A 20,251-nucleotide genomic window follows, 5' to 3' on the forward strand; every position below is an offset into this window, starting at 1 on the left:
TGGTGTGCCTGGTCTGATATGGATGTGTACACTCTGGATGTCCATGGTCTGGGACGGATGTGCAGAGACTGGGATAGATGTGCACTCTCTGGAATTATGTGCATGGTCCAGGACAGGGCTGCACACTCTGGGATGGCTGTATCCATTCTGGGGTGGATGTGCATGGTCTGGGATGGACGTGCACATTCTGGGATGGATGTACATGGTCTGGGATGGATGTGCACATTCTGGGATGGACGTGCACACTCTGCGATGGACGTGCACATTCTGGGATGGATGTACATGGTCTGGGATGGATGTGCACATTCTGGGATGGACGTGCACACTCTGGGATGGACGTGCACACTCTGGGATGGACGTGCACATTCTGGGATGGATGTACATGGTCTGGGATGATGGAGTGCCCCGTCCCAGGTGAGGGTGCACAGCCCAGCCTGGGGTGCACGCTCCAGAGCTGAGGCCACGTTCCCATTCCCGCAGAGCTGCTGGAACTGCGGGCGGAAGGCGAGCGAGACGTGCAGCGGCTGCAACACGGCGCGCTACTGCGGCTCCTTCTGCCAGCACAAGGATTGGGAGAAGCACCACCACGTCTGCGGGCAGACTCTGCAGGGGCTGCCGGGCCCCGCCGCGCCCGGGCCGGGCCAGCCCGACGCGGTGCCCGCCGTGGCCAGCAGCCCCAGCGAGGCGGGCTCGGTGGCCGCGTCCCGCGCCGGCACCCCGGCCACGCCGGCGCCGCTGGACAGCGCGTCCCGCTGAGCAAAGCCACGCACTGACTGACTGACTGCACCCCGTGCAATTTCCTCAGCTACCTGACTGACTCGTGTGACCTCCGAAACGACCTCTCTAGCTCTCACAACTAATCCTCACGGATCCTCAAACTGGGCTTTAAGTGGAGTTAAGGCAAATACCGGTCTCTGTTCTTTCTTCAGTCTTTGTTTTGGCTTTTTTTCGGTTGGTTTTCTATCGGCTGGGGGATTGTGGTTTGGGATTTTTTTGGGTTTTTTGGCTGGTTTTGTTTTTCTTTTTTTGCTCTTTGGATGAGGGATTTGGCTCCAGCATCACCAATCAGTGCTGTGGGGAGAGACCAGCCTGATCCCACCCCCCATCAGTGCTGCAGAGGGGCTCACTTGGAGGAGGAAAGAACCTGCTTTTCTTCATCTCTCTCTTCCTATTTTTTTATTTTTTCTTTTTACCTTTTTTTTTTTTTTGTAAAAAAAATAAAGAAAATAAAAAAGAAAACGTCGGACTCTTTGGCTTTAAGTAAGAAATTGTAAAAAAGAAAAAAAAAAAAAGAAAAAAAAAAAAGGAAAAATCCAAAAACCAGACGACGCGTGACGGACGCTCACCTGTAACTACCTTGCTAGCTAGCCAAGAACAGACCAGACTCACCTCTGCTCCAAAGGAAATCCAAAACCAAGGAAGATCCAAACGTCTCTCCACTGCCAAAGTTCGTTTCGTTCTGTTGTCGCTTCCTTCCCCTCCCCACAAGGATGGATGGACATGCCCCTGGGGCTTTAAAGAATTTCTATTAAAATAAAGCAAAAAAAAAAAAAAAAAAAAAAAAGGTGTTTTTTTACTAAAACCCCAACCCCCAAGGCGTGGGAGGGGGAGATGGGGCTGAGAACCGCAGCCGGAGCCGGCACCTCTCTACCTCTGCCCGCCACCACCCTGGAAAAGGAGAACAAAAAGGAGATTAAAAAGAAAAAAAAAAAGAGAATAATAATAAAAAAAAATTTCAAAAAAAAGGGAAGTTAAAAGATGGATTTTGGGTTTCTCCCTCCCCAAAGCCGTCGGGGGACCCCCCATCCCTTCACTGCCAGGCTGCTCCCACACCCCGCGCTGGATTTGTTTCACAAGGATTTTTAAGAGGAAAAGGAAAGGAAAAGGAAAGGAAAAGGAACGCTGCCGCCTTCCTGGCCAAGGACAATGTGGATTATTGGGATTCTTGCCTCGCTGGAGCAGCACGGAGGAGGAAGTGCAATAGGGGAAGCCCGAGCTCCGAGCGGAGGCAGCAGTGCTGTGCGCTAATGTGAATGTAAATAGTGTCTGCAGAGGTCCAAAAATGAACCATAATAATAATAATAATAATAATAATGATGCTAGTGATAATAATAAGAGACGTTTGCCAAATAAAGGATGAGGAGGAAGCGTGGAGCCGTGGCGCTGGCCCCAGCAGGCCTGGCATCGAGAGGAGCTGTAGTTTTTCTGCATTTGCAAAACCCATCCTGTGTGTTTTCCGTAGGGGAGGAAGAGGAGGGAAGGGCTCGGGGCTGGGGGGGTTGTGCTGCCGGTCACAGGGCTGGGCTGGGCCACAGCAGAGCTTGGCACACGCCAAGGGTGATGGCCCTGTGCCGCTGTCACCCAGCCCTGCTGGGGGTTCTGTGCGCCCCAAGGCCTTGGTGCATCCCCTGGGAGGGCTCTGTGCACCCCAAAATCTTGGTGCGTCACCTTGGATGAGTTCTGTGCACCCTGAGACCCCGGGGGGTTTCTGTGCACCCCGAGATCTCTCTGAATCCTTCCAGGGTTGTTGTTCTGTGGTCTCAGTGCATCCCCCCCAGGAGGTTTCTCTGCTCCTCAAGATCTTGGTGCACCCTCCTGGGAGGGTTCTGTGCACCCCAAGATCTTGGTGCATCCTCCTGGGAAGGTTCTGTGCACCCCAAGATCTTGGTGCACCCTCCTGGGAGGGTTCTGTGCACCCCAAGATCTTGGTGCATCCCCCCAGGGGTTTCCTGTGCACCCCAAGGTCTTGGCCCAATCCCGGGGACGTTTCTGTGCCCCCCAAGACCTCGGTGCACCCCCTGGGTGGTTTCTGTGCCCCCACCCCAACCCCGGGAGCTTCACCGGGTGCCCCTCCCGTGACTGTTCACTTTATTTATGGTGTGACATATGTAATATTGTCTATTTTTCTTACGTTTCCTGAGAAGAGGTAATATATAAGAGTATTGCAGATGCCCCTGCTCGCCCGGGTGTCGGGCCCGTCCCCGCCGTGTCCCCGCCTGTCCCCGCCCGTCCCCGCCGCCCCCGGCCCCGCTCCTGCCGGGGCTCTGCCTCTCTACCTCCACCTCGCCGGGAAACCGGGGGCGAGATCCCTTGCCCAGGGTCTGCTCTCCTTTCCGCTCCGCTCCCTGCTGGTTTGCTTTTTTTTTTTTTTTTTCCGAATTATTTTAATTTTTTTTTTAATTTTAATTAAGAATAAAACTACCCTACAGAACCTTGCATTGAAACCAAAAGCCGAGGGAGGGGAGGGAGGGCACGGCGGTGACGGGCGGCCAAACCAGAACGACAGCTTTAAATGTCAGATTTCCCAAAAAAAAAAAAAATAGAATTGTGCTGCGGGGAGGACGGAGCGGCCGCGGGGCTGCGGCGATGCTGTGGGCGCTTCCCTGGGGGTTTGCTCCGAAATGGTGGTGCTGGGAACCAAGGGACCTGTGCCCCTTTGGTGGCACCTCGGAGGTGGCAGCGTGGTGCTGGCACAGCCTGGCCGGGCCGGGGGCCGTGGGACAGCCTGGGGACACGGGGTGCCACATCGGGGACACGGGGACAGCGTGTGGCAGGTGCCCGTGCCCGGGGCGCTGCTGTGGCGCTGGGAGGTGGCAGGAGGGACGTGGCTCTCTCGGGGTCCCCTCTCCAGCCCCTTCCTCTCGCTCCCAACCCACAATCCCAGCTGAAACCAAAGTGCCGCGTCCCGGCGAGGCTGGAGCAGGGTCCCACACCTGCCTGGCCTTCGCTCCATCACTGCCAGAGCCCCCCGAACTCCCCTGCAGCATTTCTTCCTCCTCCTCCTCCTCCGGGGGCTGCTGGGTCCCCCTCCGCATCCCAGCGTTTCTGAGGCTGGGGACAGGATGCCGCTGTGTCCCCCGGTGCCGGGCACTGTGATGGGGTGTCCCCCGGGCGGTGGCAGCCCCGGGGGCTCCTCCGATGTCACCGAGCACCACGGCCCCGGCGGGGAGGGGGTGCCGCTGTCCCCCGTCCCTGGCGGCCGCTTCCCCGAGCCCTGCCCTGCCAGCCCCGGCCTGGGGACACCGGGGGGCTGGAAAGCAGAGCCCCCGGCCGGGCCAGGCGTGGGGCCAGCCCACGACGAGAGATGACGTGGTAGGACTTTCCTTCGGCATGCTGTCCCCCCTTGCTGTTCCCCGCTTTCTCTAAGTGTACTGTATGTTTGACCTGTGAAAGATGTAAACTTTATGATTCAGGTTATGTCTGTTCTTAACTCTGTATCTGTGTAATAAAGACAATTTAATATCAACCAGAGGCTCCGTAGCCTGGGCTTGTGCTGGGTGCCCTCATCCCCCATTCCTGGCAGTGCTTTGCACCCTGTGCCCCCACTCCTGCCTCGGGGGGCTCATTACAGCCCTAGGGGCGCTCACTGCAAAGGAGGGGCGTTCATGGCGGGGTAACTCAGGTGTGTCCTGGGGGCACTCAGAGGGATGTGTCCCACCTGTGGCTGCAGCTCCGCCCTTGGGGTGTCCCCTGCTGCCCCTGCGCTGCCAGCTGGCCGCACCAGCGGGCTGGTTGCGATGGAAGGGGCGGAGGGACCCTACCCACCCCTAATCCGCCGCAGCTGAACGGCGCTGGGAGGGGCGGAGGGACCCTGCCCACCCCGATCCGCCTCAGCTGAACGGTTCTGGGAGGGGCGGAGGGACCCTGCCCACCCCAATCCGCCGCAGCTGAACGGTTCTGGGAGGGGCCCTGCCCACCCCGATCCGCCGCAGCTGAACGGCGTTGCCGGGTCTCGAACCTGCGGCCCCGGGACCGTTCCCCCGCTGGCGGCGGTGGGCGGAGCCCGGGCGCGCGCCCCGCCCCGATTGGCCGCTGATGTGTGAAAAGCGGCGCGCGGGCACTCGCCCCGCTCGTGGTGGCGGGAGAGCCGCACGTGGTCGCCGCTCGCGCGGGCCGCGCGCAGCAATGTTCGGGGGCCGGGCCAGGTGCGTGCGGGGCCGGGGCCGCGGGGCCTCCGGACGGGCTCGGCTCCGGGACACTGCCGGGACATGGCTGGGCACTGCCCGACACAGCCCGGGCACCGCCCAGACACCGCTCCGTGGGCTGCTGCCCGGGCGGCGCTCCGCTCCCCGGGGTGGGAGGGCGTGTCCCTCCGTGCCCCCTCGGGGGTTGGGAGGGTGCGGCTCTGCCTTGGCTGCTCGCTGCTCTGCCGGTGGCCGTGTGCTGCCTGCCCGTTCCCGTCCCTACCCGCCGCTGGGGATTCTCCGCTCTAGGGCAGCTGCTTCCCTGTCCACTCTGCAGCCCCCGTGAGCTGGGAACCCCCTCAGTGTGAGCCGCAGCCCTTTGGCTGCTCTTTGCAGTGCTGGGGCTTTGCTGCACAGAGAAGCAGCTGCGTTAATGTCCCCTCTCCATCCTCCTGCTGGAAACGCCCTTGCCCGGCGGAGGCTGTGCTTTAGCCGAGACGTTAAATGGCTGTTGGTTCAATGCCTTTTGCCCCCTCTCCTGCCCAGTCCTCTCTTCCTGGACACTTCGGAGATCTGGTGGCAGGACCCGCCGTCCCTGCAAGCGGAGGCGGCGCCCTGGGACGTGGCAGAGGTGGCAGCCGTGTGCAAGGCAGTGGATGAGGGCTCAGACCCCAGCCCCCAGGAGGGGAACAGCGCGGAGGAGCAGGATGTTCAGGACCCGGTGAGTGCCTGCCTGCATGGGGAACCAGCTTTCCAAAGGAAATGGGGACCCTTTTACACCTGGGGTGTCCTTGCTCCAAGTGCTGCTTGTGAAATTCTTGGTTTGGGATGCAGGAGCTGGAGGCCATCAAAGCCAAACTGCGGGAAATAGAGAAGGAGGATGAGAGGCTGAAGGAGCTGCAGCTGGAAGCTGACAATCACCTGTTCATGAGCTCAGAAGCAGGTATGGGCTGTCCCTGGGTGCTTTTGGCCCTCCCCAGGGACCCCTCTGGGGCACAGGGTGGCAATTGGAGCCAGAGGACTTGGCTGTGCCTCTCTGGGACTGGACACATAAGGTGGGTGAAGGGGGTTCCAGGCCTGCTAATGCACATTCCATCAGCTCTAACCTCCTACCTGTGTGGGCCCAGATGTAGTAAATTAATTTAATTGCATTTAATTCAATTAAGTAATTGAGTTTAGTACCAACAGCCCCAGTAGAGGAGTCACAGTGAAAAGAAAAGGGGTAATGGGGTGGAGGAGAGGGCCACAGTGTGAGGGTTTGGGTACACCTGGATGTGAGAGGGATCTGAGGAGCTCAGGGTGGCTGTGCTGGGAGCAGACAGATGTGTCCCTCTGTCCGTGACAAATCCCTCCTCTCCACAGCTCTCTTCCCACTGACTACCAAGGAGAAGGTGGAGGCTGACCAGCGTTCCATCTATGTGGGCAATGTAAGTGGGAGCCCCTGCTCAGTGCCCAGCTGGGTGTGTATCCCAAATCCCTGGTGTGGATCTGCCCCTCCCCAAAGCCTGGCTGTTCCCATCCCAGGTATTTCCCCTGTGCCCAGCCTGGGAATGTGGCTCGTTATCCTCCACTTGCAGCTCACCTGTTGCAGGTGTCAGCTTCCCAAAAGCCCCCTAGAAGCTGTGGGTTGGGTGGTGTTGCTTGTTCCTTCAAAACAGGGCAGGTTGTCTGTTGGATTTGTGTTCCAGGCGGGGGCACTCAGCGCTGGGAGGGTCCCCTGAGCCTCAGCGGGGGCTGAGCTGTGCTGGGGGTGTGAGTGGGGCCAGCTGGGCCCTTTGCCTCCCTTGCTGGATCTGCTGCCTTGAGAGGCTGGTCTGGAACAGAGACCAGACAGAGCTAAATGGACAGTATAGGTATTTACTGCAAGGCCTTAAAGGGACACACCCTGGGCAGCACAAGAGCCTGGCCAGGGCTGCACCCAGGTTGAAGCCAAGGTGGATCCCAGTCACAAGTTTTTACACTTTTCTAAGTTTTAGTTCATCTACATATTGGTTTCAGTTGTCCAGCTCATGAAGTCTCAACCCCCTGCCTTGCTCCCTTCCCTTCACAGCTGTTTGTGCTTTTTGGGTAAGGCTGTCCTTGATTCTCCAGCTGGGAAGGGATTGTTTTGTCCAACCACCCTGTGAAGAGACCCTACTAACACCTCACAGGGAGTTTCAGAGTTACACACCAGGCAGCAGAAAACCTGAAAAATGTAAAAGCTGAACCCCAAGGCATCAGATGCCAGAGAGCTGAGGGCTGGGGCTGTCGTTGCAGGTGGATTACGGGGGCACAGCAGAAGAGCTGGAGTCTCACTTCAACAGCTGTGGGCAGATCAACCGCGTCACCATCCTCTGTGACAAGTTCTCAGGCCACCCCAAAGGGTCAGTGCAGTGTGCAGGGGGGGCTGGGGGGCTGCAGGGTGTGCCTGGGGCTCTGCTCACACCATTGCCCACACACAGCTATGCCTACATCGAGTTCGAGGAGCAGAGCTCCGTCAAGGCTGCGGTGGAGCTGGACGAGAGCGTCTTCAGGGGCCGTGTCATCAAGGTGAGAGCTGGGGGAGCCCCTGGGGGCTTCTTCCCACCTTTCTCAGCCCTGCCTGCCTGGTGTGGGCCAAACCCCAGCTCCAGCAGCCCCTCCCTGCCCTGCAGGTGCTGCCCAAGAGGACCAACATGCCCGGCATCAGCAGCACGGACCGCGGCGGCTACCGGGGCTGCTTCCATGCCCGGGGCGGGCTGGGCCGCTGGGGGGGCCCCTATGGGCAGCAGCCCCGGGTCAGAGGGAGAGCCTACAGGTGAGTCTGGGCGTGGGGGCTGCTCAGGTGTGCAGCAGGGTGGGCTGTGCTGTGCCCCTGTGGGCTCTCAGGTGTGCAGCAGGGTGGGCTTTGCTGTGCCCTTCCCACACACTGTGGTGTGGCTGGGAGGATGGAGGAGGGCTCTGGAGGGAAGGAATATCTGCAGTGTTGGAGTTGTCACCTGCCCCTGCAGGAATTTGGGGAGTGGTGGGTGGGCATTGCACTGTCCCAGCATGACCAGTCCCAGAGCTGGGCCTGGCTGTGGGGATCCCCTAGTTTTGGGGGTCTCAGCCCTTGGAAGGCTGAAGGAGCAGGGGGTGGTGCCCCTGTGCTTCAGGGTGTTGCTTTTGTTCCTGTGCAGGGGTCGGGCAAGGCTGCTGCCTTGGTATTTTCCATACTAGAAGAGGCTGGACTGCCTGGTGATGCCAATGGGACTGAAATGAGGAGATGGGATGGGAGAGATTTAAAAATACGCCTGCCCAAGCCAAAAACCAGATTAATTTTAAGAATGCCATCTGCCTGGCCGTGAGGATTGCTGGTGAGCCCCGTGCTGGCTGCAGGAGGGAAGATGGGACCTGCTCCATGCTGCCAGCACCCAGGAGAGCTCATCCCACCTCAGCTCTGCCCAGAGCCTTGTGTTGGCACGGAGAACAGGCTCATTCCAGAGAACTCTGTCCTGGGAAGGGAGGAGATCTCCCAGACCATCAAGACTCCTCCTTATCCCATGAAAAGGCTGTCCTGGAGAGTTTGGTTTGGCTCCTGCCTGACTGCATGCCTGCCTTCCATGCCACTGCTTGGCCATGAAGCTCCTCAGCTCTTCCTACAGCAGCTGGATGCTCAGCCTTCTCTTCTTCTGAGAGCCTAGAGACTGTTTCCTTTCCCAAATGCATGGAGAAGGTTTTGTGTTGCAGCTCCAGATCTGATTGCTGGGGAGCTTTTCCATCATCAGCCCTGAGTGTGACCTTCCTCTTGGGAGGCCTGATGTGGTTTGGGTCTGGTTTTTAGCTCGCTGTGTTTGTACATCCAGGACAGGGAAAAAGCATCTCTTGTTTCTCTGGGAGCCCCTGTATCTCTGTGGTAGTTAAACAAGACCTGGGTGTCACAAAATCCTTCCTCTCTTTTAGTTTGGCTGTCAGCAAACTCCTCTTCCCTCCCTCCTGCTTTTATTCCAAGCTCCAGGGGTCAAAGGATGCTGGCAACTCCTCACTTTATTTCTTGCATAGCAGCATTACAAAACCACCTTCACTGGTGCACTTTGGTCTGGTCTCTTCATTCCCATCACCATTGCTGCTCTGGAGTCACTTTTGGGGGTGGTGGGAGCCCTGCAGGAGGCTCAGGACCAAAGAGCACCACAGGAGCTGGGTACCAGGCAAGTTAAGGGTCCTGGCTCTTCCCTTCCCTGCTGGACTTGTGTTTATGCAGCCCCATGTTTTTAAAGGAAAAGCTTTGTGTCAGAATGGGCAGGCTGGGCACCCAGGCAGACAGCATTCCTGGGAGAAGTTCTGCATGGAAATGGGTTTTATTATGTAATTCTCCCTCTAATCTTTCAGGATCCTTGGTTAGGATTCCTCTAACCCAGATGCAGCAGATGCAACCGACTCCTAAAGCAGCTTTTCACAGCTCAGGGGCATTGCCAGGCTAAAAATCCCACTGATTTTTTTTCCCCTTTAAGATCTGTAGATTTTTTTAAAGCTTGGGGCCTTAACTCTGCATGTTGTGTTGATATCGTCCTCAGAGCTGCTGAGACCGACCTTGATTTGAGCTACCCTTAGGCTTAGACTGTAAACCAGCTTTTTCTAGGGCTTCTGTTTGATAGGATTATACATTTTTGAGGGTTATTTTTAAATAAAAAACTACTTTGGGGTATTTGGACTCTCTTGTGGAAGAGGCAACACTGAGCTGCCATCTCTGTGAGTGAAAACAGCCAAATTTTTTAGCTGGAGATGTTTGTGGATAACAGTGCACAGCTGTGCCTTGTGGAGATGGTGGGAGAGGCTTGAACCTCCCTTGATATTCCAGGTGGTTGCTGATAAAATGTACTTAAGTTCTGTTTGAGCAAGTATTTGTAACTGTTACTTATTTTTAAAATAAACGATCCTGCTGTGTGAAGTTCGTGCGCAGTTCTGGCTTTGTCCAGGCCCCTGGGGATGGGAGATCTGGGCAGATCTGTTATTTTTAGCTGGTTTCTGTGGTTTTGAACTGAGGAGGTGCTTGCAGCAGAGCTGTGTGTGCCTGCATCTCCTGTGATGGAGCTGGGGTGCTTTTCAGTGCAATTTGTGCTTTATTCCACATAAATACCTGCTGCTGATTTGGGAGTCTGTAATTAGAGCAGCAGGGAGCTGCAGGGGAGGGGGAGATGCTAATGGAGATGAATTTGGGATGAGGCAGGCAGCTGTGCAATCCTGATGGTTTAATCCATGCTGGATGGGGTGGGTTCATTCCAGCTGCTCTACCTGGGCTGGGAGTCACTGTGCAAAGTGGTAACAGCACCTGAGGCACCCAGAATCAGCCCAGGCAGGGAAACTCCTGGAAAGGTTTGGGTTGGAAGGGACCTTGGAGCTCCTCTTGTTCCCGGAGCAGCCTGGGACAGTGCAAGATGTCCCTGTGAGGTGGCTTTAGTGTCCCTTCCCACCCAAACCATGCCATGAGTCTCTGAGCAGTGGTTTGGGTTTGCTCGAGTACAAATCCAGGCAAAGCTTGCAGGTGTCAGGTTTATTTTACACAGAAGAAATTTAAATTATGACACAGAATGGAATATTTACAGCACTGCAGGCATGCTCCTGCACACAGGGAATGTTTCCCAGGGGGGTGGGAAGGGGCTCAGCACACCTGCATCATCATGGAGTTCACCATGGTATCAAAAGCCCTGGAGAGGGGAATAAACAGAGATTATTAAGGGAAGCAGTTCATTCTGCACAGCTTTTGTAACAAAACCACTTTCTCACCCTGCCTCTGCCTGGACACAGGGTTTTCCTCTTTACAGCACAGGCTCTTGAGGGATTAACGACTTTTAATTAAGCTGAGGTAAGGACAGGTCTTATCCTGGCTGCTGCTCTGTGTGTGCAAAATTGTTCTTGCCAAGAAACAGAAACTCCCAATTTATTGAAATTCCCTGTGAGGTTACAATGGGAATGGGGAACACTGACCCTCACAGGTGAGGAATTCCATGTGCTGAATGTTTGTCCCTACCCAGGATAAACCCTGGACAAGGGCACTTGTTCACTCTAACCTGTTCTACTTATTACACTTCAATATTCACAGTTATTAAATCTGCAAAAGACCTCCAGGACCATCAATCAAGCTACAAGAATGTAAAATTAGGTGGGTGATTGGTTGATGATTTATCATCATGGTTTGTATTTTTGTTTGGGTTTTTTTGGGGGGTTAGTTCTGGGGTTAATTCTATGTTTGTTTGGGGGTTATTATTATTACCTCTATTTTCAGGTAATTTTTTCTCACAAAAAGATACATTTTTTTTGGCTTAAGGTTTGTAACCCCAGTTCTGAGGTAGCAGTGAGAATTCAGTAGAACTTTCTATGACACCTTCAGTTTTTCAGGAGTAGGAACAGCCCCAAACCAATATCACTGCTCTCATTAAGGCTCTTAGAGCACACACCTGAACTGGCCAAGCACAGGTTGGTCCTGTGGCATCAGAGGTGCCCTGAAAATACCAGAAAGGTGTCAGAGATCCACAAGTGGACAAGGCACTCACCTGGAATGGATCCTGTCCCCAGGGTTGTAGAAGGGGTTACACATGATGTCTGTGTAGGAATTGTGCAGCTTGCGGAACATCTGCAAAGGGAGGGGAGGGGAATGCATCAATTGCTGGTTTCTCAGCAGCCCCAGTGAGGCTGGAGGTGAATCCATCAATTGTTGGCTCCTCAGCAGCCTGGGGGGCTGGCAGGGGCAGCCCCAGTGAGGCTGGAGGTGAATCCATCAATTGTTGGTTCCTCTGCCCTGGGGCACTCACACTGCGGATCTCGTTGTCCCTCAGGGCTGTGTTGGAGGAATCCACCACCATGACAAACTTCACCTTGGAGTTGGTCACGTAGCCATAGCTGGGCAGGGGTCAAGGAGCTGCTCCCACACAGCAGAAAGCAGGCTGGGCTGTGCCCAGAGGGACAGGAAACATGGGGGAACCTCCTCGTGAGGGGCAGGCACTGAGCTGATCTCTCTGGGACAGGGACAGCACCCAGGGAATGGCTGGAGCTGTGCCAGGGCAGGTTTAGGTTGGATATCAGGGAAAGGTTTTTCCCCCCGAGGGTGCTGGGCACTGCCCAGGGAATGGGCACAGCCCTGAGGCTGCCAGAACTCCAAGAGCCTTTGGACAATGCCCTCAGGGATGCCCAGGGTGGGGTTGGATTGATGATCCCTTCCAGCTCAGAATATTCTGAGATTAAACCAAACCCACAAAGGCCTGGCCCAAAGCATGACAAGGATACACCTTGTAGTCTTCAGTGGGGTAGAGGAGCCCCAGGTAGAGCTCCCTCTGGTCCACCAGGGCTTTGCCCATGGCTGAGATCTTCTCATCCACCACGTCCAGGGAGGTGTGCACGGTGTAGTGGAACTTGAGCTCGTTCTCCGTGGGGACACTCCGGATGTACAGGGGGTAATTCTGGGGGCAGAGCAAACCACACTGTCTGGGGACTGCTGCTGCCAGAGCTGGTTAACCCTTTGTGTTCCCAGCACAGCCCCTCTGGAGCACAGCTGTCCCCATGGCAGGGGACCTATTTGCACAGGCAGCACACAAGGCTCAGATCTCTGTGCTCTCCTGCCCCAGCAGAGCCTGTGCCTGTCTGTGCCAAGGAAAACCCTTCTGTCCCTGCAGCAGGGCAGCCCAGAGCACCCTCACACTGTGCCTGTGCTGGCTGCTCCTGCCCAGCCCATTTCCCACCAGTGCTGCCCCCCTGCCCCTGGCTCTGTTCTGCTTCCCTCACCCCCATCCAGACCCCACAGCCCGGGATCCTGCCCACTCCCCTCTCCCCTAACCCACAGTCCAGCCCTGCTCAGACCCTAAAACCAGAGCCCCTCACCCTTTCCCACACTCCACTGGTCTCTTGTTCTCCTCAACTCCACAACCTGAGGCCCAGCCCCTTTCCCCTCACCCACTAATCCCGTTTTCCTCAACCCCACAACCTAAAATTCTGCCATTCCCTTTTCCCATACCCCACAACCTCCCTGGCCCTGCTCAGACCCCAAAACCAGAGCTCTGGCCTCTTTCCCCTCACCCCTCCCCAGACCCCACTGACCCCTGCTCCTCTCAACCCCACAACCCAAAACCCTGCCATTCCCTTCTCCCATATCCCACAACCTCACCCGCCCCATAGCCCCGGCCTCTTTCCCCTCACCCCTCCCCAGACCCCACTGACCCCTGTTCCCCTCAACCTGAGGCCTCCAGTCCCCGTTCACACCTCGCTGCTCCACCCGGCCCCACTCAGGCCTCAGGACGCCATCTGGGCCCGCTGCCCCCCCGGGCCCGCACATCGTGTCCCATGTCCCCCCGTCCCCCCGCTGTCCGCACCTCCTTGGCGATCACGGCGATGCACACCGCCATCTTGGCCCCGCCCCTCCCGGTCCCGCCGGGTCACGCGGTGCGCGCGGGGGTCACGTGGCGCGGCGCGGTCACGTGGCGCGCGCGGCCCGGTTGCCATGGCGAGCGCGGCGCCGGGGCCGCGGGGCCTGCGCTGGGCCCTGGGCCCGCTGGGGCTGTGCTGGGCCCTGCTCGGCCCCGCCGCCGCCACCAACATCGTCCTGCTGCTCATGGACGACGTGAGTGCGGCACCGCGGGGCACGGGGTGGTGACATGGAGGGACGGGTGTGCGGGGCCCGGAGCGCTGTGCGGCTGCGGGGGGGGACCGGGAGCCGGGCAGGTCCGGCTGAGGGGGGACCGGGAGCCGGGCCCGTCCGGCTGGGGGGGCACCGGGAGCCGGGGAAGGACCGCCTGAGGGGCACCGGGAGCCGGGCGGGTCCGTTCGGGGAAGGTCCGGTTGACAGGGTCCCATCAATCCCTACAAACGCTCCCGTGGGTGTCACAGGACGGTGCCAGGCTGCTCCCAGGGGTGCCCAGGGACAGGAGGAGCTGCACTGTCCATGAACCAAACCACGAGAGGTTCCCTCTGAACGCGAGGAGAGCCTGTGCCCATGGAGGGTGGCACAGCCCTGGCACAGCTGCCCAGGGATGTGCGGTCTCCTGTCAGGAGCCATCCCAAAGCCACCTGGATGTGTCCCTGTGTCACCTGCCCCAGGTGTCCCTGGCAGAGCTCCCTTCCTACCCTGATGATTGTTGGTCACAAGGAGGGGCTTGGTGGCCTCCTGAAAAACTAAACAAGAAAAGTAATTCTGCTCATTATTGCTCTCTGAACTGGGAAGAGAAAAATGACAGTAAATTATTAAAGAGCAGGAATTATCACAGATTTATTTCTGACTTAAATATTTTCAATTTTGCACCCTTGGCCACATGGATAAGGAATTATATTAATTTCCAACACATTCAGGTTGCTGCCATCTACCCAGTTTGCTTCTCTCCTGATAATTTCCTGTCCCCTTCCAGGTGTGTTTGTGGTGGAAATGTGTTTGTCGCTGTTTGAAGCTGCTCAAGGAGCTCACGAGGGTGGGCAAACCTTCCCTTATTGCCAGTTTATCGTGCCCATTGTTCCATGGTGTCCCCACATTCCTGAGCTGGAGAATCCCCTGCATTTCCAGCCAGCTGAGCCTCTGGCAGGGGCTGCCCAGGCAGGTCTGGAGTCCCCAGCCCTGGAGGTGCCCAGGGAAGGACTGGAGGTGGCACTGAGTGCTCTGGGCTGGGGACTGGGCACAGCTGGGACTCAGAGTGTTTCCCAAGCTCAGTGATCTCCGTTTTCCATTCAGGAATTTTTCCCCCTCCCAAGCTGGTGTTTGTAATTTTCCAGAGGAAAGCTCTCTGGGACAGGGGTTCTCCCACCCCGGAGGTGATGGTGCAGCACGAGGCTCCTGTCTGCAGCTTTATTGATTTATTAATATTGATTTATTTAATATGTTCGTTAAAAACACCTCTCCCTGCTTTTTTCCCCTTCACCCTCTGTGACTCTGGAATTAGAGCCACGTGAGATTCTTTTTGTCTTTCTTCCTTGATGATGCAGAAAAATCAAGAACTTGGGGGTGAATCCATTGGATCCATTTTAATCCCTCATCCCAGGGATGCTCCTTAACTCAGACACCATCTCTGCAGTGATTTCCTTGTCCAATCTGATGGCATCAGGTGGTTCCCTGAGGATCTGGATGCATCCAAGGCTCACCTGACACACACCTTGCCTTTCCCAAAGCACCTGTGGTGCCCATTGAGCTGCTCCCTTCCAGAACCTTCTGCCTGGAGCTGAGCTTTCCCCAGTTTTCCAGCAGTGAGCACAGAGCCCTGATGGGAATGTTGGGGTTCTCCTGCTGTGTGACCCCTCAGGATCAGGAGGAAGAGCAGGGTGAAGGCACAGTCCTGCAGATAAGCACAGGGGCTGGTGGTGCCTCTGGCAGCTTCCTCTGGCTTTGCAAACACTGCCTGGCTTTTCCTGCAGTGCTGCTTTGGAGTTCAGGCCTTGGCCTTGTGTTTGCAGCCCTGCAGAGGCTGAGGTGGAGTCCTGGGCCCCAGCACAGACAGCAGGGCAGGCACTGAGGGCTCAGACGTGCAGCTGCACAGCCCCGAGTAAACCACGTGTAACTTCCTCTTCCTCCTTGCTCTGGGTGTGCCTCAGGCCTCTGAGTAACAGTGAAGGCACTGGGCTCCTTGCAAGTGCTTTAATCCCTGTGAATAAATCATTTAATCCTGTGTGTGCTCAGTTTCCCACCCAGCAGGGGAAAGTGTGAGAGTTCCCTGCTCCGCAGGGCTGGCAGAGATCATTTGTGTCACATTTGTGTCACATTTGTGTCACATTTGTGAGGTGCTGAGTAGGGAGATGAGCACTGTAAACATTTATCAATTAAAGGGTACAATGAAAGTGTTATGTGGGCCCAAAAATGAGGTTGTGGAAAGGGACTTTGACATCTTCTGGTGTGTTCCTTTTCCAGATGGGCTGGGGGGATTTGGGAGCTTTTGGAGAGCCTTCCAAGGAAACCCCTAACCTGGACCAGATGGCTGCAGAAGGGATGCTGTTCCTGGATTTCTACACTGCCAGCCCCCTCTGCTCTCCCTGTAAGTACAGAGCACTGGGAACCGTGTCAGCATGAGGAACATCTCCTCCCTCTGAGGAGTTTGGGGTGTGTGCCAGCCTCTGACATGGGCTGACAACCAAGCCAGTCCTGCCCTCAGGCCACAGATCACATTTGCTGCTTTGATCTTGCATTTTGCTCCCTTCTTATTTCTGTTTGGATTGGAAACCCGACAGTTTTCAGTTCATACAAAGCACTGTTTCAGCGATCAGGATTTTTGTACCATTCCAATTCAGTACTCCAGCCCCAGTCATTGCATTTTTTTTCATCTTTCTCATTTTGGGTTAAACAAAGCAGGATCTGATCTGTTGCTGGACATATTTGGTCTGATTCTGTTGGCTCTGGTGAGCCTTTCATGCAAGGAAAGGCAGCAGTTTGTGTCCTGCTTTTGCCCCTGGTGTCTTACAAGACTCCTGGGACAGGGACAGGAGATAAAAGGAACGTTTGGGTCTGGGAGAGGAAGATATTTTTCTCCTTGTTGTTTTTTCTGTGAGGTGGTTTCTTTTTTTTTTTGCTTTTTTTTTTCCTCTCAAACCTGATTAGCTGCCAAGAACTGAAGCAAAAATGAAGAACAGGGGCTTTATATTTGGGCTCTCACTTGCCAGTGTGTTGATGATGTTCTTGCTCAGAAAAGGCATTTAAAATATGCTGAAATCCTGCTAAGCCAGTGGTGGCACTGCATAGGCTTGAAGTTAAACATCTGTTTAAATATTCCCTGCAGTCAGGACTTGACTTTTATTGTCAAAGCTGGACAGCTCTTTCTTTGTATTTCATGATTTTTGTTCAGTCAAGCTCGAAAGCTTAGCCTTGAGCATCTAATCAGTTTGTGCTAGGATTTCCTCTTAAATACATAATAAATATATATATAACTGAGCTGTAAGGGTTCCTCCATTGCTTATTCAAAGGAATGACTCTTCAGTGTGGCTAATTTAATAAAGGGGCCAAATTTCAGCTGGAATTACTCAAATGATGCCTCAGAACTGATTCTCCCCATGGCTCATGGGAGAGTGTGAGTGATTTAGTGACTGGCTGTGACTCCAGTCAGATGTGCAGCCCTCATCCTCCTGCAATAATATTATATAGCAATCTAAATACCTATATTCAGGTTTTAATACCTGAATATTTAGCAGAGGATGGCTGTAAAGAAGTGTTTGTGTTGTTTGCAGCAAGGGCAGCCCTGCTGACGGGCCGGCTCCCGGTCAGGAACGGCTTTTACACCACCAATGGACACGCCAGGAACGGTAGGAGCCTCATCCCTCACCTCCCTTCCTCTCCTGATTTCCCTCTGGGCCTTGTTTCCAAATTTCTCTTTGGACAAACATCCCCATGGATGTTCCAGAGTGCCACCAAACTGTTAAGTGCTGTAATAAGTGTGAATTTTATTGCTTCCTCCTCATCAAATGAAGAGGATAAACCAGGCTGCTTGATCCATTTGTTTCTGCTGAGATATTTCTGAGATATTTCTGAGAAATGTTTCCTCTGGGCAGGGGAACTGGGGTCTGGTGAGGGACAATCAGGTGGAGGTGTAAAACCCACAGGGGAGAGCTGGCTGCTCACAGATTATTCAGCAGGCACATTTCCACCCAGTTTCAGAGCAGGTTTCCATCCCTGGTGCCTCTGGTGCCTCCAGGGAAGGTCCCAGGGTTGATTTGGGTCCCAGGGTGACAAATGCCACGTGCTGGGACATGGCTGGGCAGGAGCAGCAGCCTGGGGTTGGTTCCCTGAGCACAGTCACCCCTGGGAGCCTCAGGGGCTGAGACACTCTTCATTTCATTCAGAACCACAGAATGAATTAGGTTGGAAAAGACCTTTGGGACCATCAAGTCCAATCTGTAATAGATCAGAGCAGCCCTTGCAGTCTGATCCCTTTGTTGCTTGAGTTAGAAGAAGGCTGCCTTCATTTTAGAAAACACAAAGCAAATTTACAGCATAAAGACCACCCCTAAAGCACCTGATTTTCTGTGACATCTCCCTTTCAGGGGTCTCACCTCCACTCTGAGGTGCCAGCTCCCTTTATCATTTACCCTCATGCACAAGTGGGTGGAAATCTCCCTTTGGTCTCCCTGCATCAATTTATTCTCTCCATCCCATGGGAGAACTTCCAAGAAATGGCATTGCTGGGACTCCAAATGAGTCTGTTTCTGATCCAGTACATGAGCTGTGTGCTGCAATATTTTGGAGAGTCAGAAAGGTGTTTTTAATTTGTTTTCCACAGCATACACACCACAGGACATAGTAGGAGGAATCCCAGATTCTGAATTACTGCTTCCAGAGCTCCTGAAGAAAGCTGGTTACACCAATAAGATCATTGGCAAATGGTAAATTTATTTGGAGGTGTCTTGCTTTGAGATTTCACTCAGTGTGTGTTGGGAAGGAGCAGCAATAAAAACAGAATTACAGGGGGAAAAAAAACTGTTTTGAAGCTCAAATGTTCAAGTTTGGAAAGTGTGGTGGATCTTCCCCCTGCTGGGATCAATTCCTGAATGTTCCCATTACAAATACTTACATGTGTCTTCATACAAAGAGTCGAGGAGGTTTTATGTGTGTATTTGTATTTATAAACTCCTCAACTCTGGGCTTTTATCCACACCTCACACCACTTATTTAATCAGAAAACACCAGGATATTCTGCTGGAATTTGCCTTGAGCACCTACGTGGTTTTTATCTTTGACTCTTGCTATATTTTGGGACTTTATTAATGAACTGAGTTCCTGTGGAAAGTAACAGGAATTTCTTTATCAGTTTCATTAATAAGTTAGAGAAGGCTGAGCTTGAATTGTGGTTGGATTCACCTGCTGGAACTGGGAGGAAAGCAAAGCACCCTAAGACAGTGAATTATTTATCAGCACAAATCCAGGCAGGAGAATGGCCCTGAGGGATCAGCTCAGTGGGCTGGGTGCAATCAGCTGCAGTTCAGTGCTAATAAATGGAAATTCATACACTCAGGGAAAAGGAATAAACAAGGCAAATGCAGATTGGTGCCAGTTCCTTGGGGAAAAAAGGCAAATCTGGAAAGACCTGCAGCTGTTAGCAGGAATAGGACTAAGTAGGAATGTGCAGGGCATTATTGTGCATCCAAAAACTTCTGGTCAGGGCTGGAAAGGTGTGAAGAAATGCTGGGTAAAAACTGGAGTCTCCTCCTGGCCTCACTGAGGTTTTCCAGCAGATAATTTTCTTATTGTTCCATCATCCCTTCTAAAATCTCTTCAGTGTGTGCTGTGACAGTAAATTCCATGGTTTAATTATAAGTTTGCAAGTCAAGTATTTTCCATGACCAGTGTGGAATTTGTTGTGTTTCATTAAATCTCAGGTTTTTTTGTGCTGTAAGATGCAGAGACGGATCTCAGTCACTGTTTAATGTCCCTGTAAGTTCTTTTAGGGCTTTTGTAGGATAAGGTGTTTTTCCATCTGCCCTGTTGTAGGAACAGCCAGGAACAACTTTGTGTTCCCACATCTACAAAAGGGAAAGGGTGGAATCCTGCAGGCCAGACCTGCAGTGGCAGTTCCATCAGCAAGCTGTAACCAGAGCTGAAATGAGGATTCTTTCTGTAATAACTCATTTGGAACAGCTCAGAGTAACTCCAAGGGAATGCATTTTATGCATTTTATGCCCTTTATGCTCAGAAGGTGCAGAGGGGGATGCACAAAGTGGACAGGGGCAGATCCAGGCTTGTGAGGGGAAGATGGAATGGTTAAATAAACACTGAGCTACCAAAATCCCCTTTAGAGACAGAGAGCATGAGGATTCTCTGTCTTCAAGGTGCTACAAATGCAGGAAATGCAGAATTTGCAGCACAAAACCTGAAGATTAGAGAGGAGCCTCATCTGGAAGTTAAGGATGGAGGATTTTCAAGCTGCACAGTAGAGAGGAGCTGTCATCAGGAGTAGCTAAATGTGTTTTATGTCCACATGTGCACACAAAAACCTCATTTCATTTCCATTCAGGTCTCTTTGTACCATTTTGGCAGCGTGAACGCTCCATAAAGGGGATGAGGATGGAATGGTGCATTTCATGAGCTCTGCCTTGTGTTTTTACAGCTCAGTGGGATAAGAGGGACTTGTCATAGATCAGAATCCTTAAGTGAAACATTATGTGATCTCTGCAGTGGTTTGGGGCAGTGTAGTCCATCAGTGCTGATCATCAGACAGCATGGGAGAAGACACCAGTGGAAGGAAAAAATGGAAAACAGTGATTGGAGAGTAAATAAAATGGAATATAAGTGAGCACTGGGGTGAGTCTGCATGGCTGTGCTTGCAACAAGTGTGAGAGGGCTCAAGACACTGCTCTGGAGTCATTCATGTGATTGAAATGCTTTGAGTTTGGATTTCTTAGGCAGAGACTGTGTTCTTGCATGCTGTTCTGATGAGCTGATGCTGTGTGGCTGCTCTGCAGTA

The 20,251-nt window shown here is 53.9% G+C and overlaps 4 protein-coding genes across 11 annotated transcripts in view; 3 read left to right on the top strand and 1 right to left on the bottom strand.

Annotated features, from left to right (window-relative positions):
* Positions 1-4,251, top strand: part of CBFA2T3 (CBFA2/RUNX1 partner transcriptional co-repressor 3) — a 29,060-nt gene extending 24,809 nt beyond the window's left edge. For all 7 annotated transcript variants that reach the window (XM_064723545.1, XM_064723546.1, XM_064723543.1 and 4 more), the window contains one exon: positions 481-4,251. In XM_064723545.1, coding sequence (XP_064579615.1) covers positions 481-756 — 276 coding nt within the window. In that variant the 3' untranslated portion in view covers positions 757-4,251. The remainder of the gene's footprint in view (positions 1-480) is intronic.
* A 575-nt stretch (positions 4,252-4,826) lies between these two features.
* Positions 4,827-9,789, top strand: PABPN1L (PABPN1 like, cytoplasmic). The gene is made up of 8 exons (XM_064723490.1): positions 4,827-4,925; positions 5,451-5,625; positions 5,739-5,847; positions 6,267-6,331; positions 7,161-7,267; positions 7,346-7,433; positions 7,538-7,680; positions 8,042-9,789. The coding sequence occupies exons 1-8, from the start codon at positions 4,906-4,908 to the stop codon at positions 8,079-8,081; spliced, it is 747 nt and encodes a 248-aa protein (XP_064579560.1). The 5' UTR covers positions 4,827-4,905; the 3' UTR covers positions 8,082-9,789.
* A 588-nt stretch (positions 9,790-10,377) lies between these two features.
* On the bottom strand, positions 10,378-13,298 carry TRAPPC2L (trafficking protein particle complex subunit 2L). The gene is made up of 5 exons (XM_064723491.1): positions 13,202-13,298; positions 12,123-12,295; positions 11,651-11,738; positions 11,393-11,472; positions 10,378-10,546 (listed from the first exon to the last, which is right to left on the bottom strand). The coding sequence occupies exons 1-5, from the start codon at positions 13,232-13,234 to the stop codon at positions 10,501-10,503; spliced, it is 420 nt and encodes a 139-aa protein (XP_064579561.1). The 5' UTR covers positions 13,235-13,298; the 3' UTR covers positions 10,378-10,500.
* A 26-nt stretch (positions 13,299-13,324) lies between these two features.
* GALNS (galactosamine (N-acetyl)-6-sulfatase) overlaps positions 13,325-20,251 on the top strand; it is a 44,913-nt gene continuing 37,986 nt past the window's right edge. Inside the window, exons 1-4 of one of the 2 annotated variants that reach the window (XM_064723492.1) lie at positions 13,325-13,449; positions 15,715-15,838; positions 17,022-17,096; positions 18,071-18,173. In XM_064723492.1, the coding sequence (XP_064579562.1) occupies positions 13,330-13,449; positions 15,715-15,838; positions 17,022-17,096; positions 18,071-18,173 (422 nt within the window). In that variant the 5' untranslated portion in view covers positions 13,325-13,329. Of the gene's footprint in view, positions 13,450-15,714; positions 15,839-17,021; positions 17,097-18,070; positions 18,174-19,962; positions 20,089-20,251 lie in introns of those variants that run through there. The other variant, XM_064723493.1, reaches the window with a different exon arrangement.

This window comes from Zonotrichia leucophrys, chromosome 11 (genome assembly GCF_028769735.1).
Source record: "Zonotrichia leucophrys gambelii isolate GWCS_2022_RI chromosome 11, RI_Zleu_2.0, whole genome shotgun sequence".
NCBI lineage: Eukaryota > Metazoa > Chordata > Aves > Passeriformes > Passerellidae > Zonotrichia > Zonotrichia leucophrys.

What these genes read in the sequence shown, in the direction of transcription:
- TRAPPC2L (XM_064723491.1), bottom strand. Translation starts at nt 13,234, where the DNA reads ATGGCGGTGTGCATCGCCGTGATCGCCAAGGAG. An exon ending in TCGCCGTGATCGCCAAGGAG is followed by an intron (nt 12,296 to 13,201) that starts GTGCGGACAGCG and finishes CTCTGCCCCCAG; the next exon opens with AATTACCCCCTGTACATCCG. An exon ending in GGGGACAGGATCCATTCCAG is followed by an intron (nt 10,547 to 11,392) that starts GTGAGTGCCTTG and finishes TCCCCTCTCCAG; the next exon opens with GGCTTTTGATACCATGGTGA.
- PABPN1L (XM_064723490.1), top strand. Translation starts at nt 4,906, where the DNA reads ATGTTCGGGGGCCGGGCCAG. An exon ending in AGCAGGATGTTCAGGACCCG is followed by an intron (nt 5,626 to 5,738) that starts GTGAGTGCCTGC and finishes TTTGGGATGCAG; the next exon opens with GAGCTGGAGGCCATCAAAGC. An exon ending in GTTCCATCTATGTGGGCAAT is followed by an intron (nt 6,332 to 7,160) that starts GTAAGTGGGAGC and finishes CTGTCGTTGCAG; the next exon opens with GTGGATTACGGGGGCACAGC.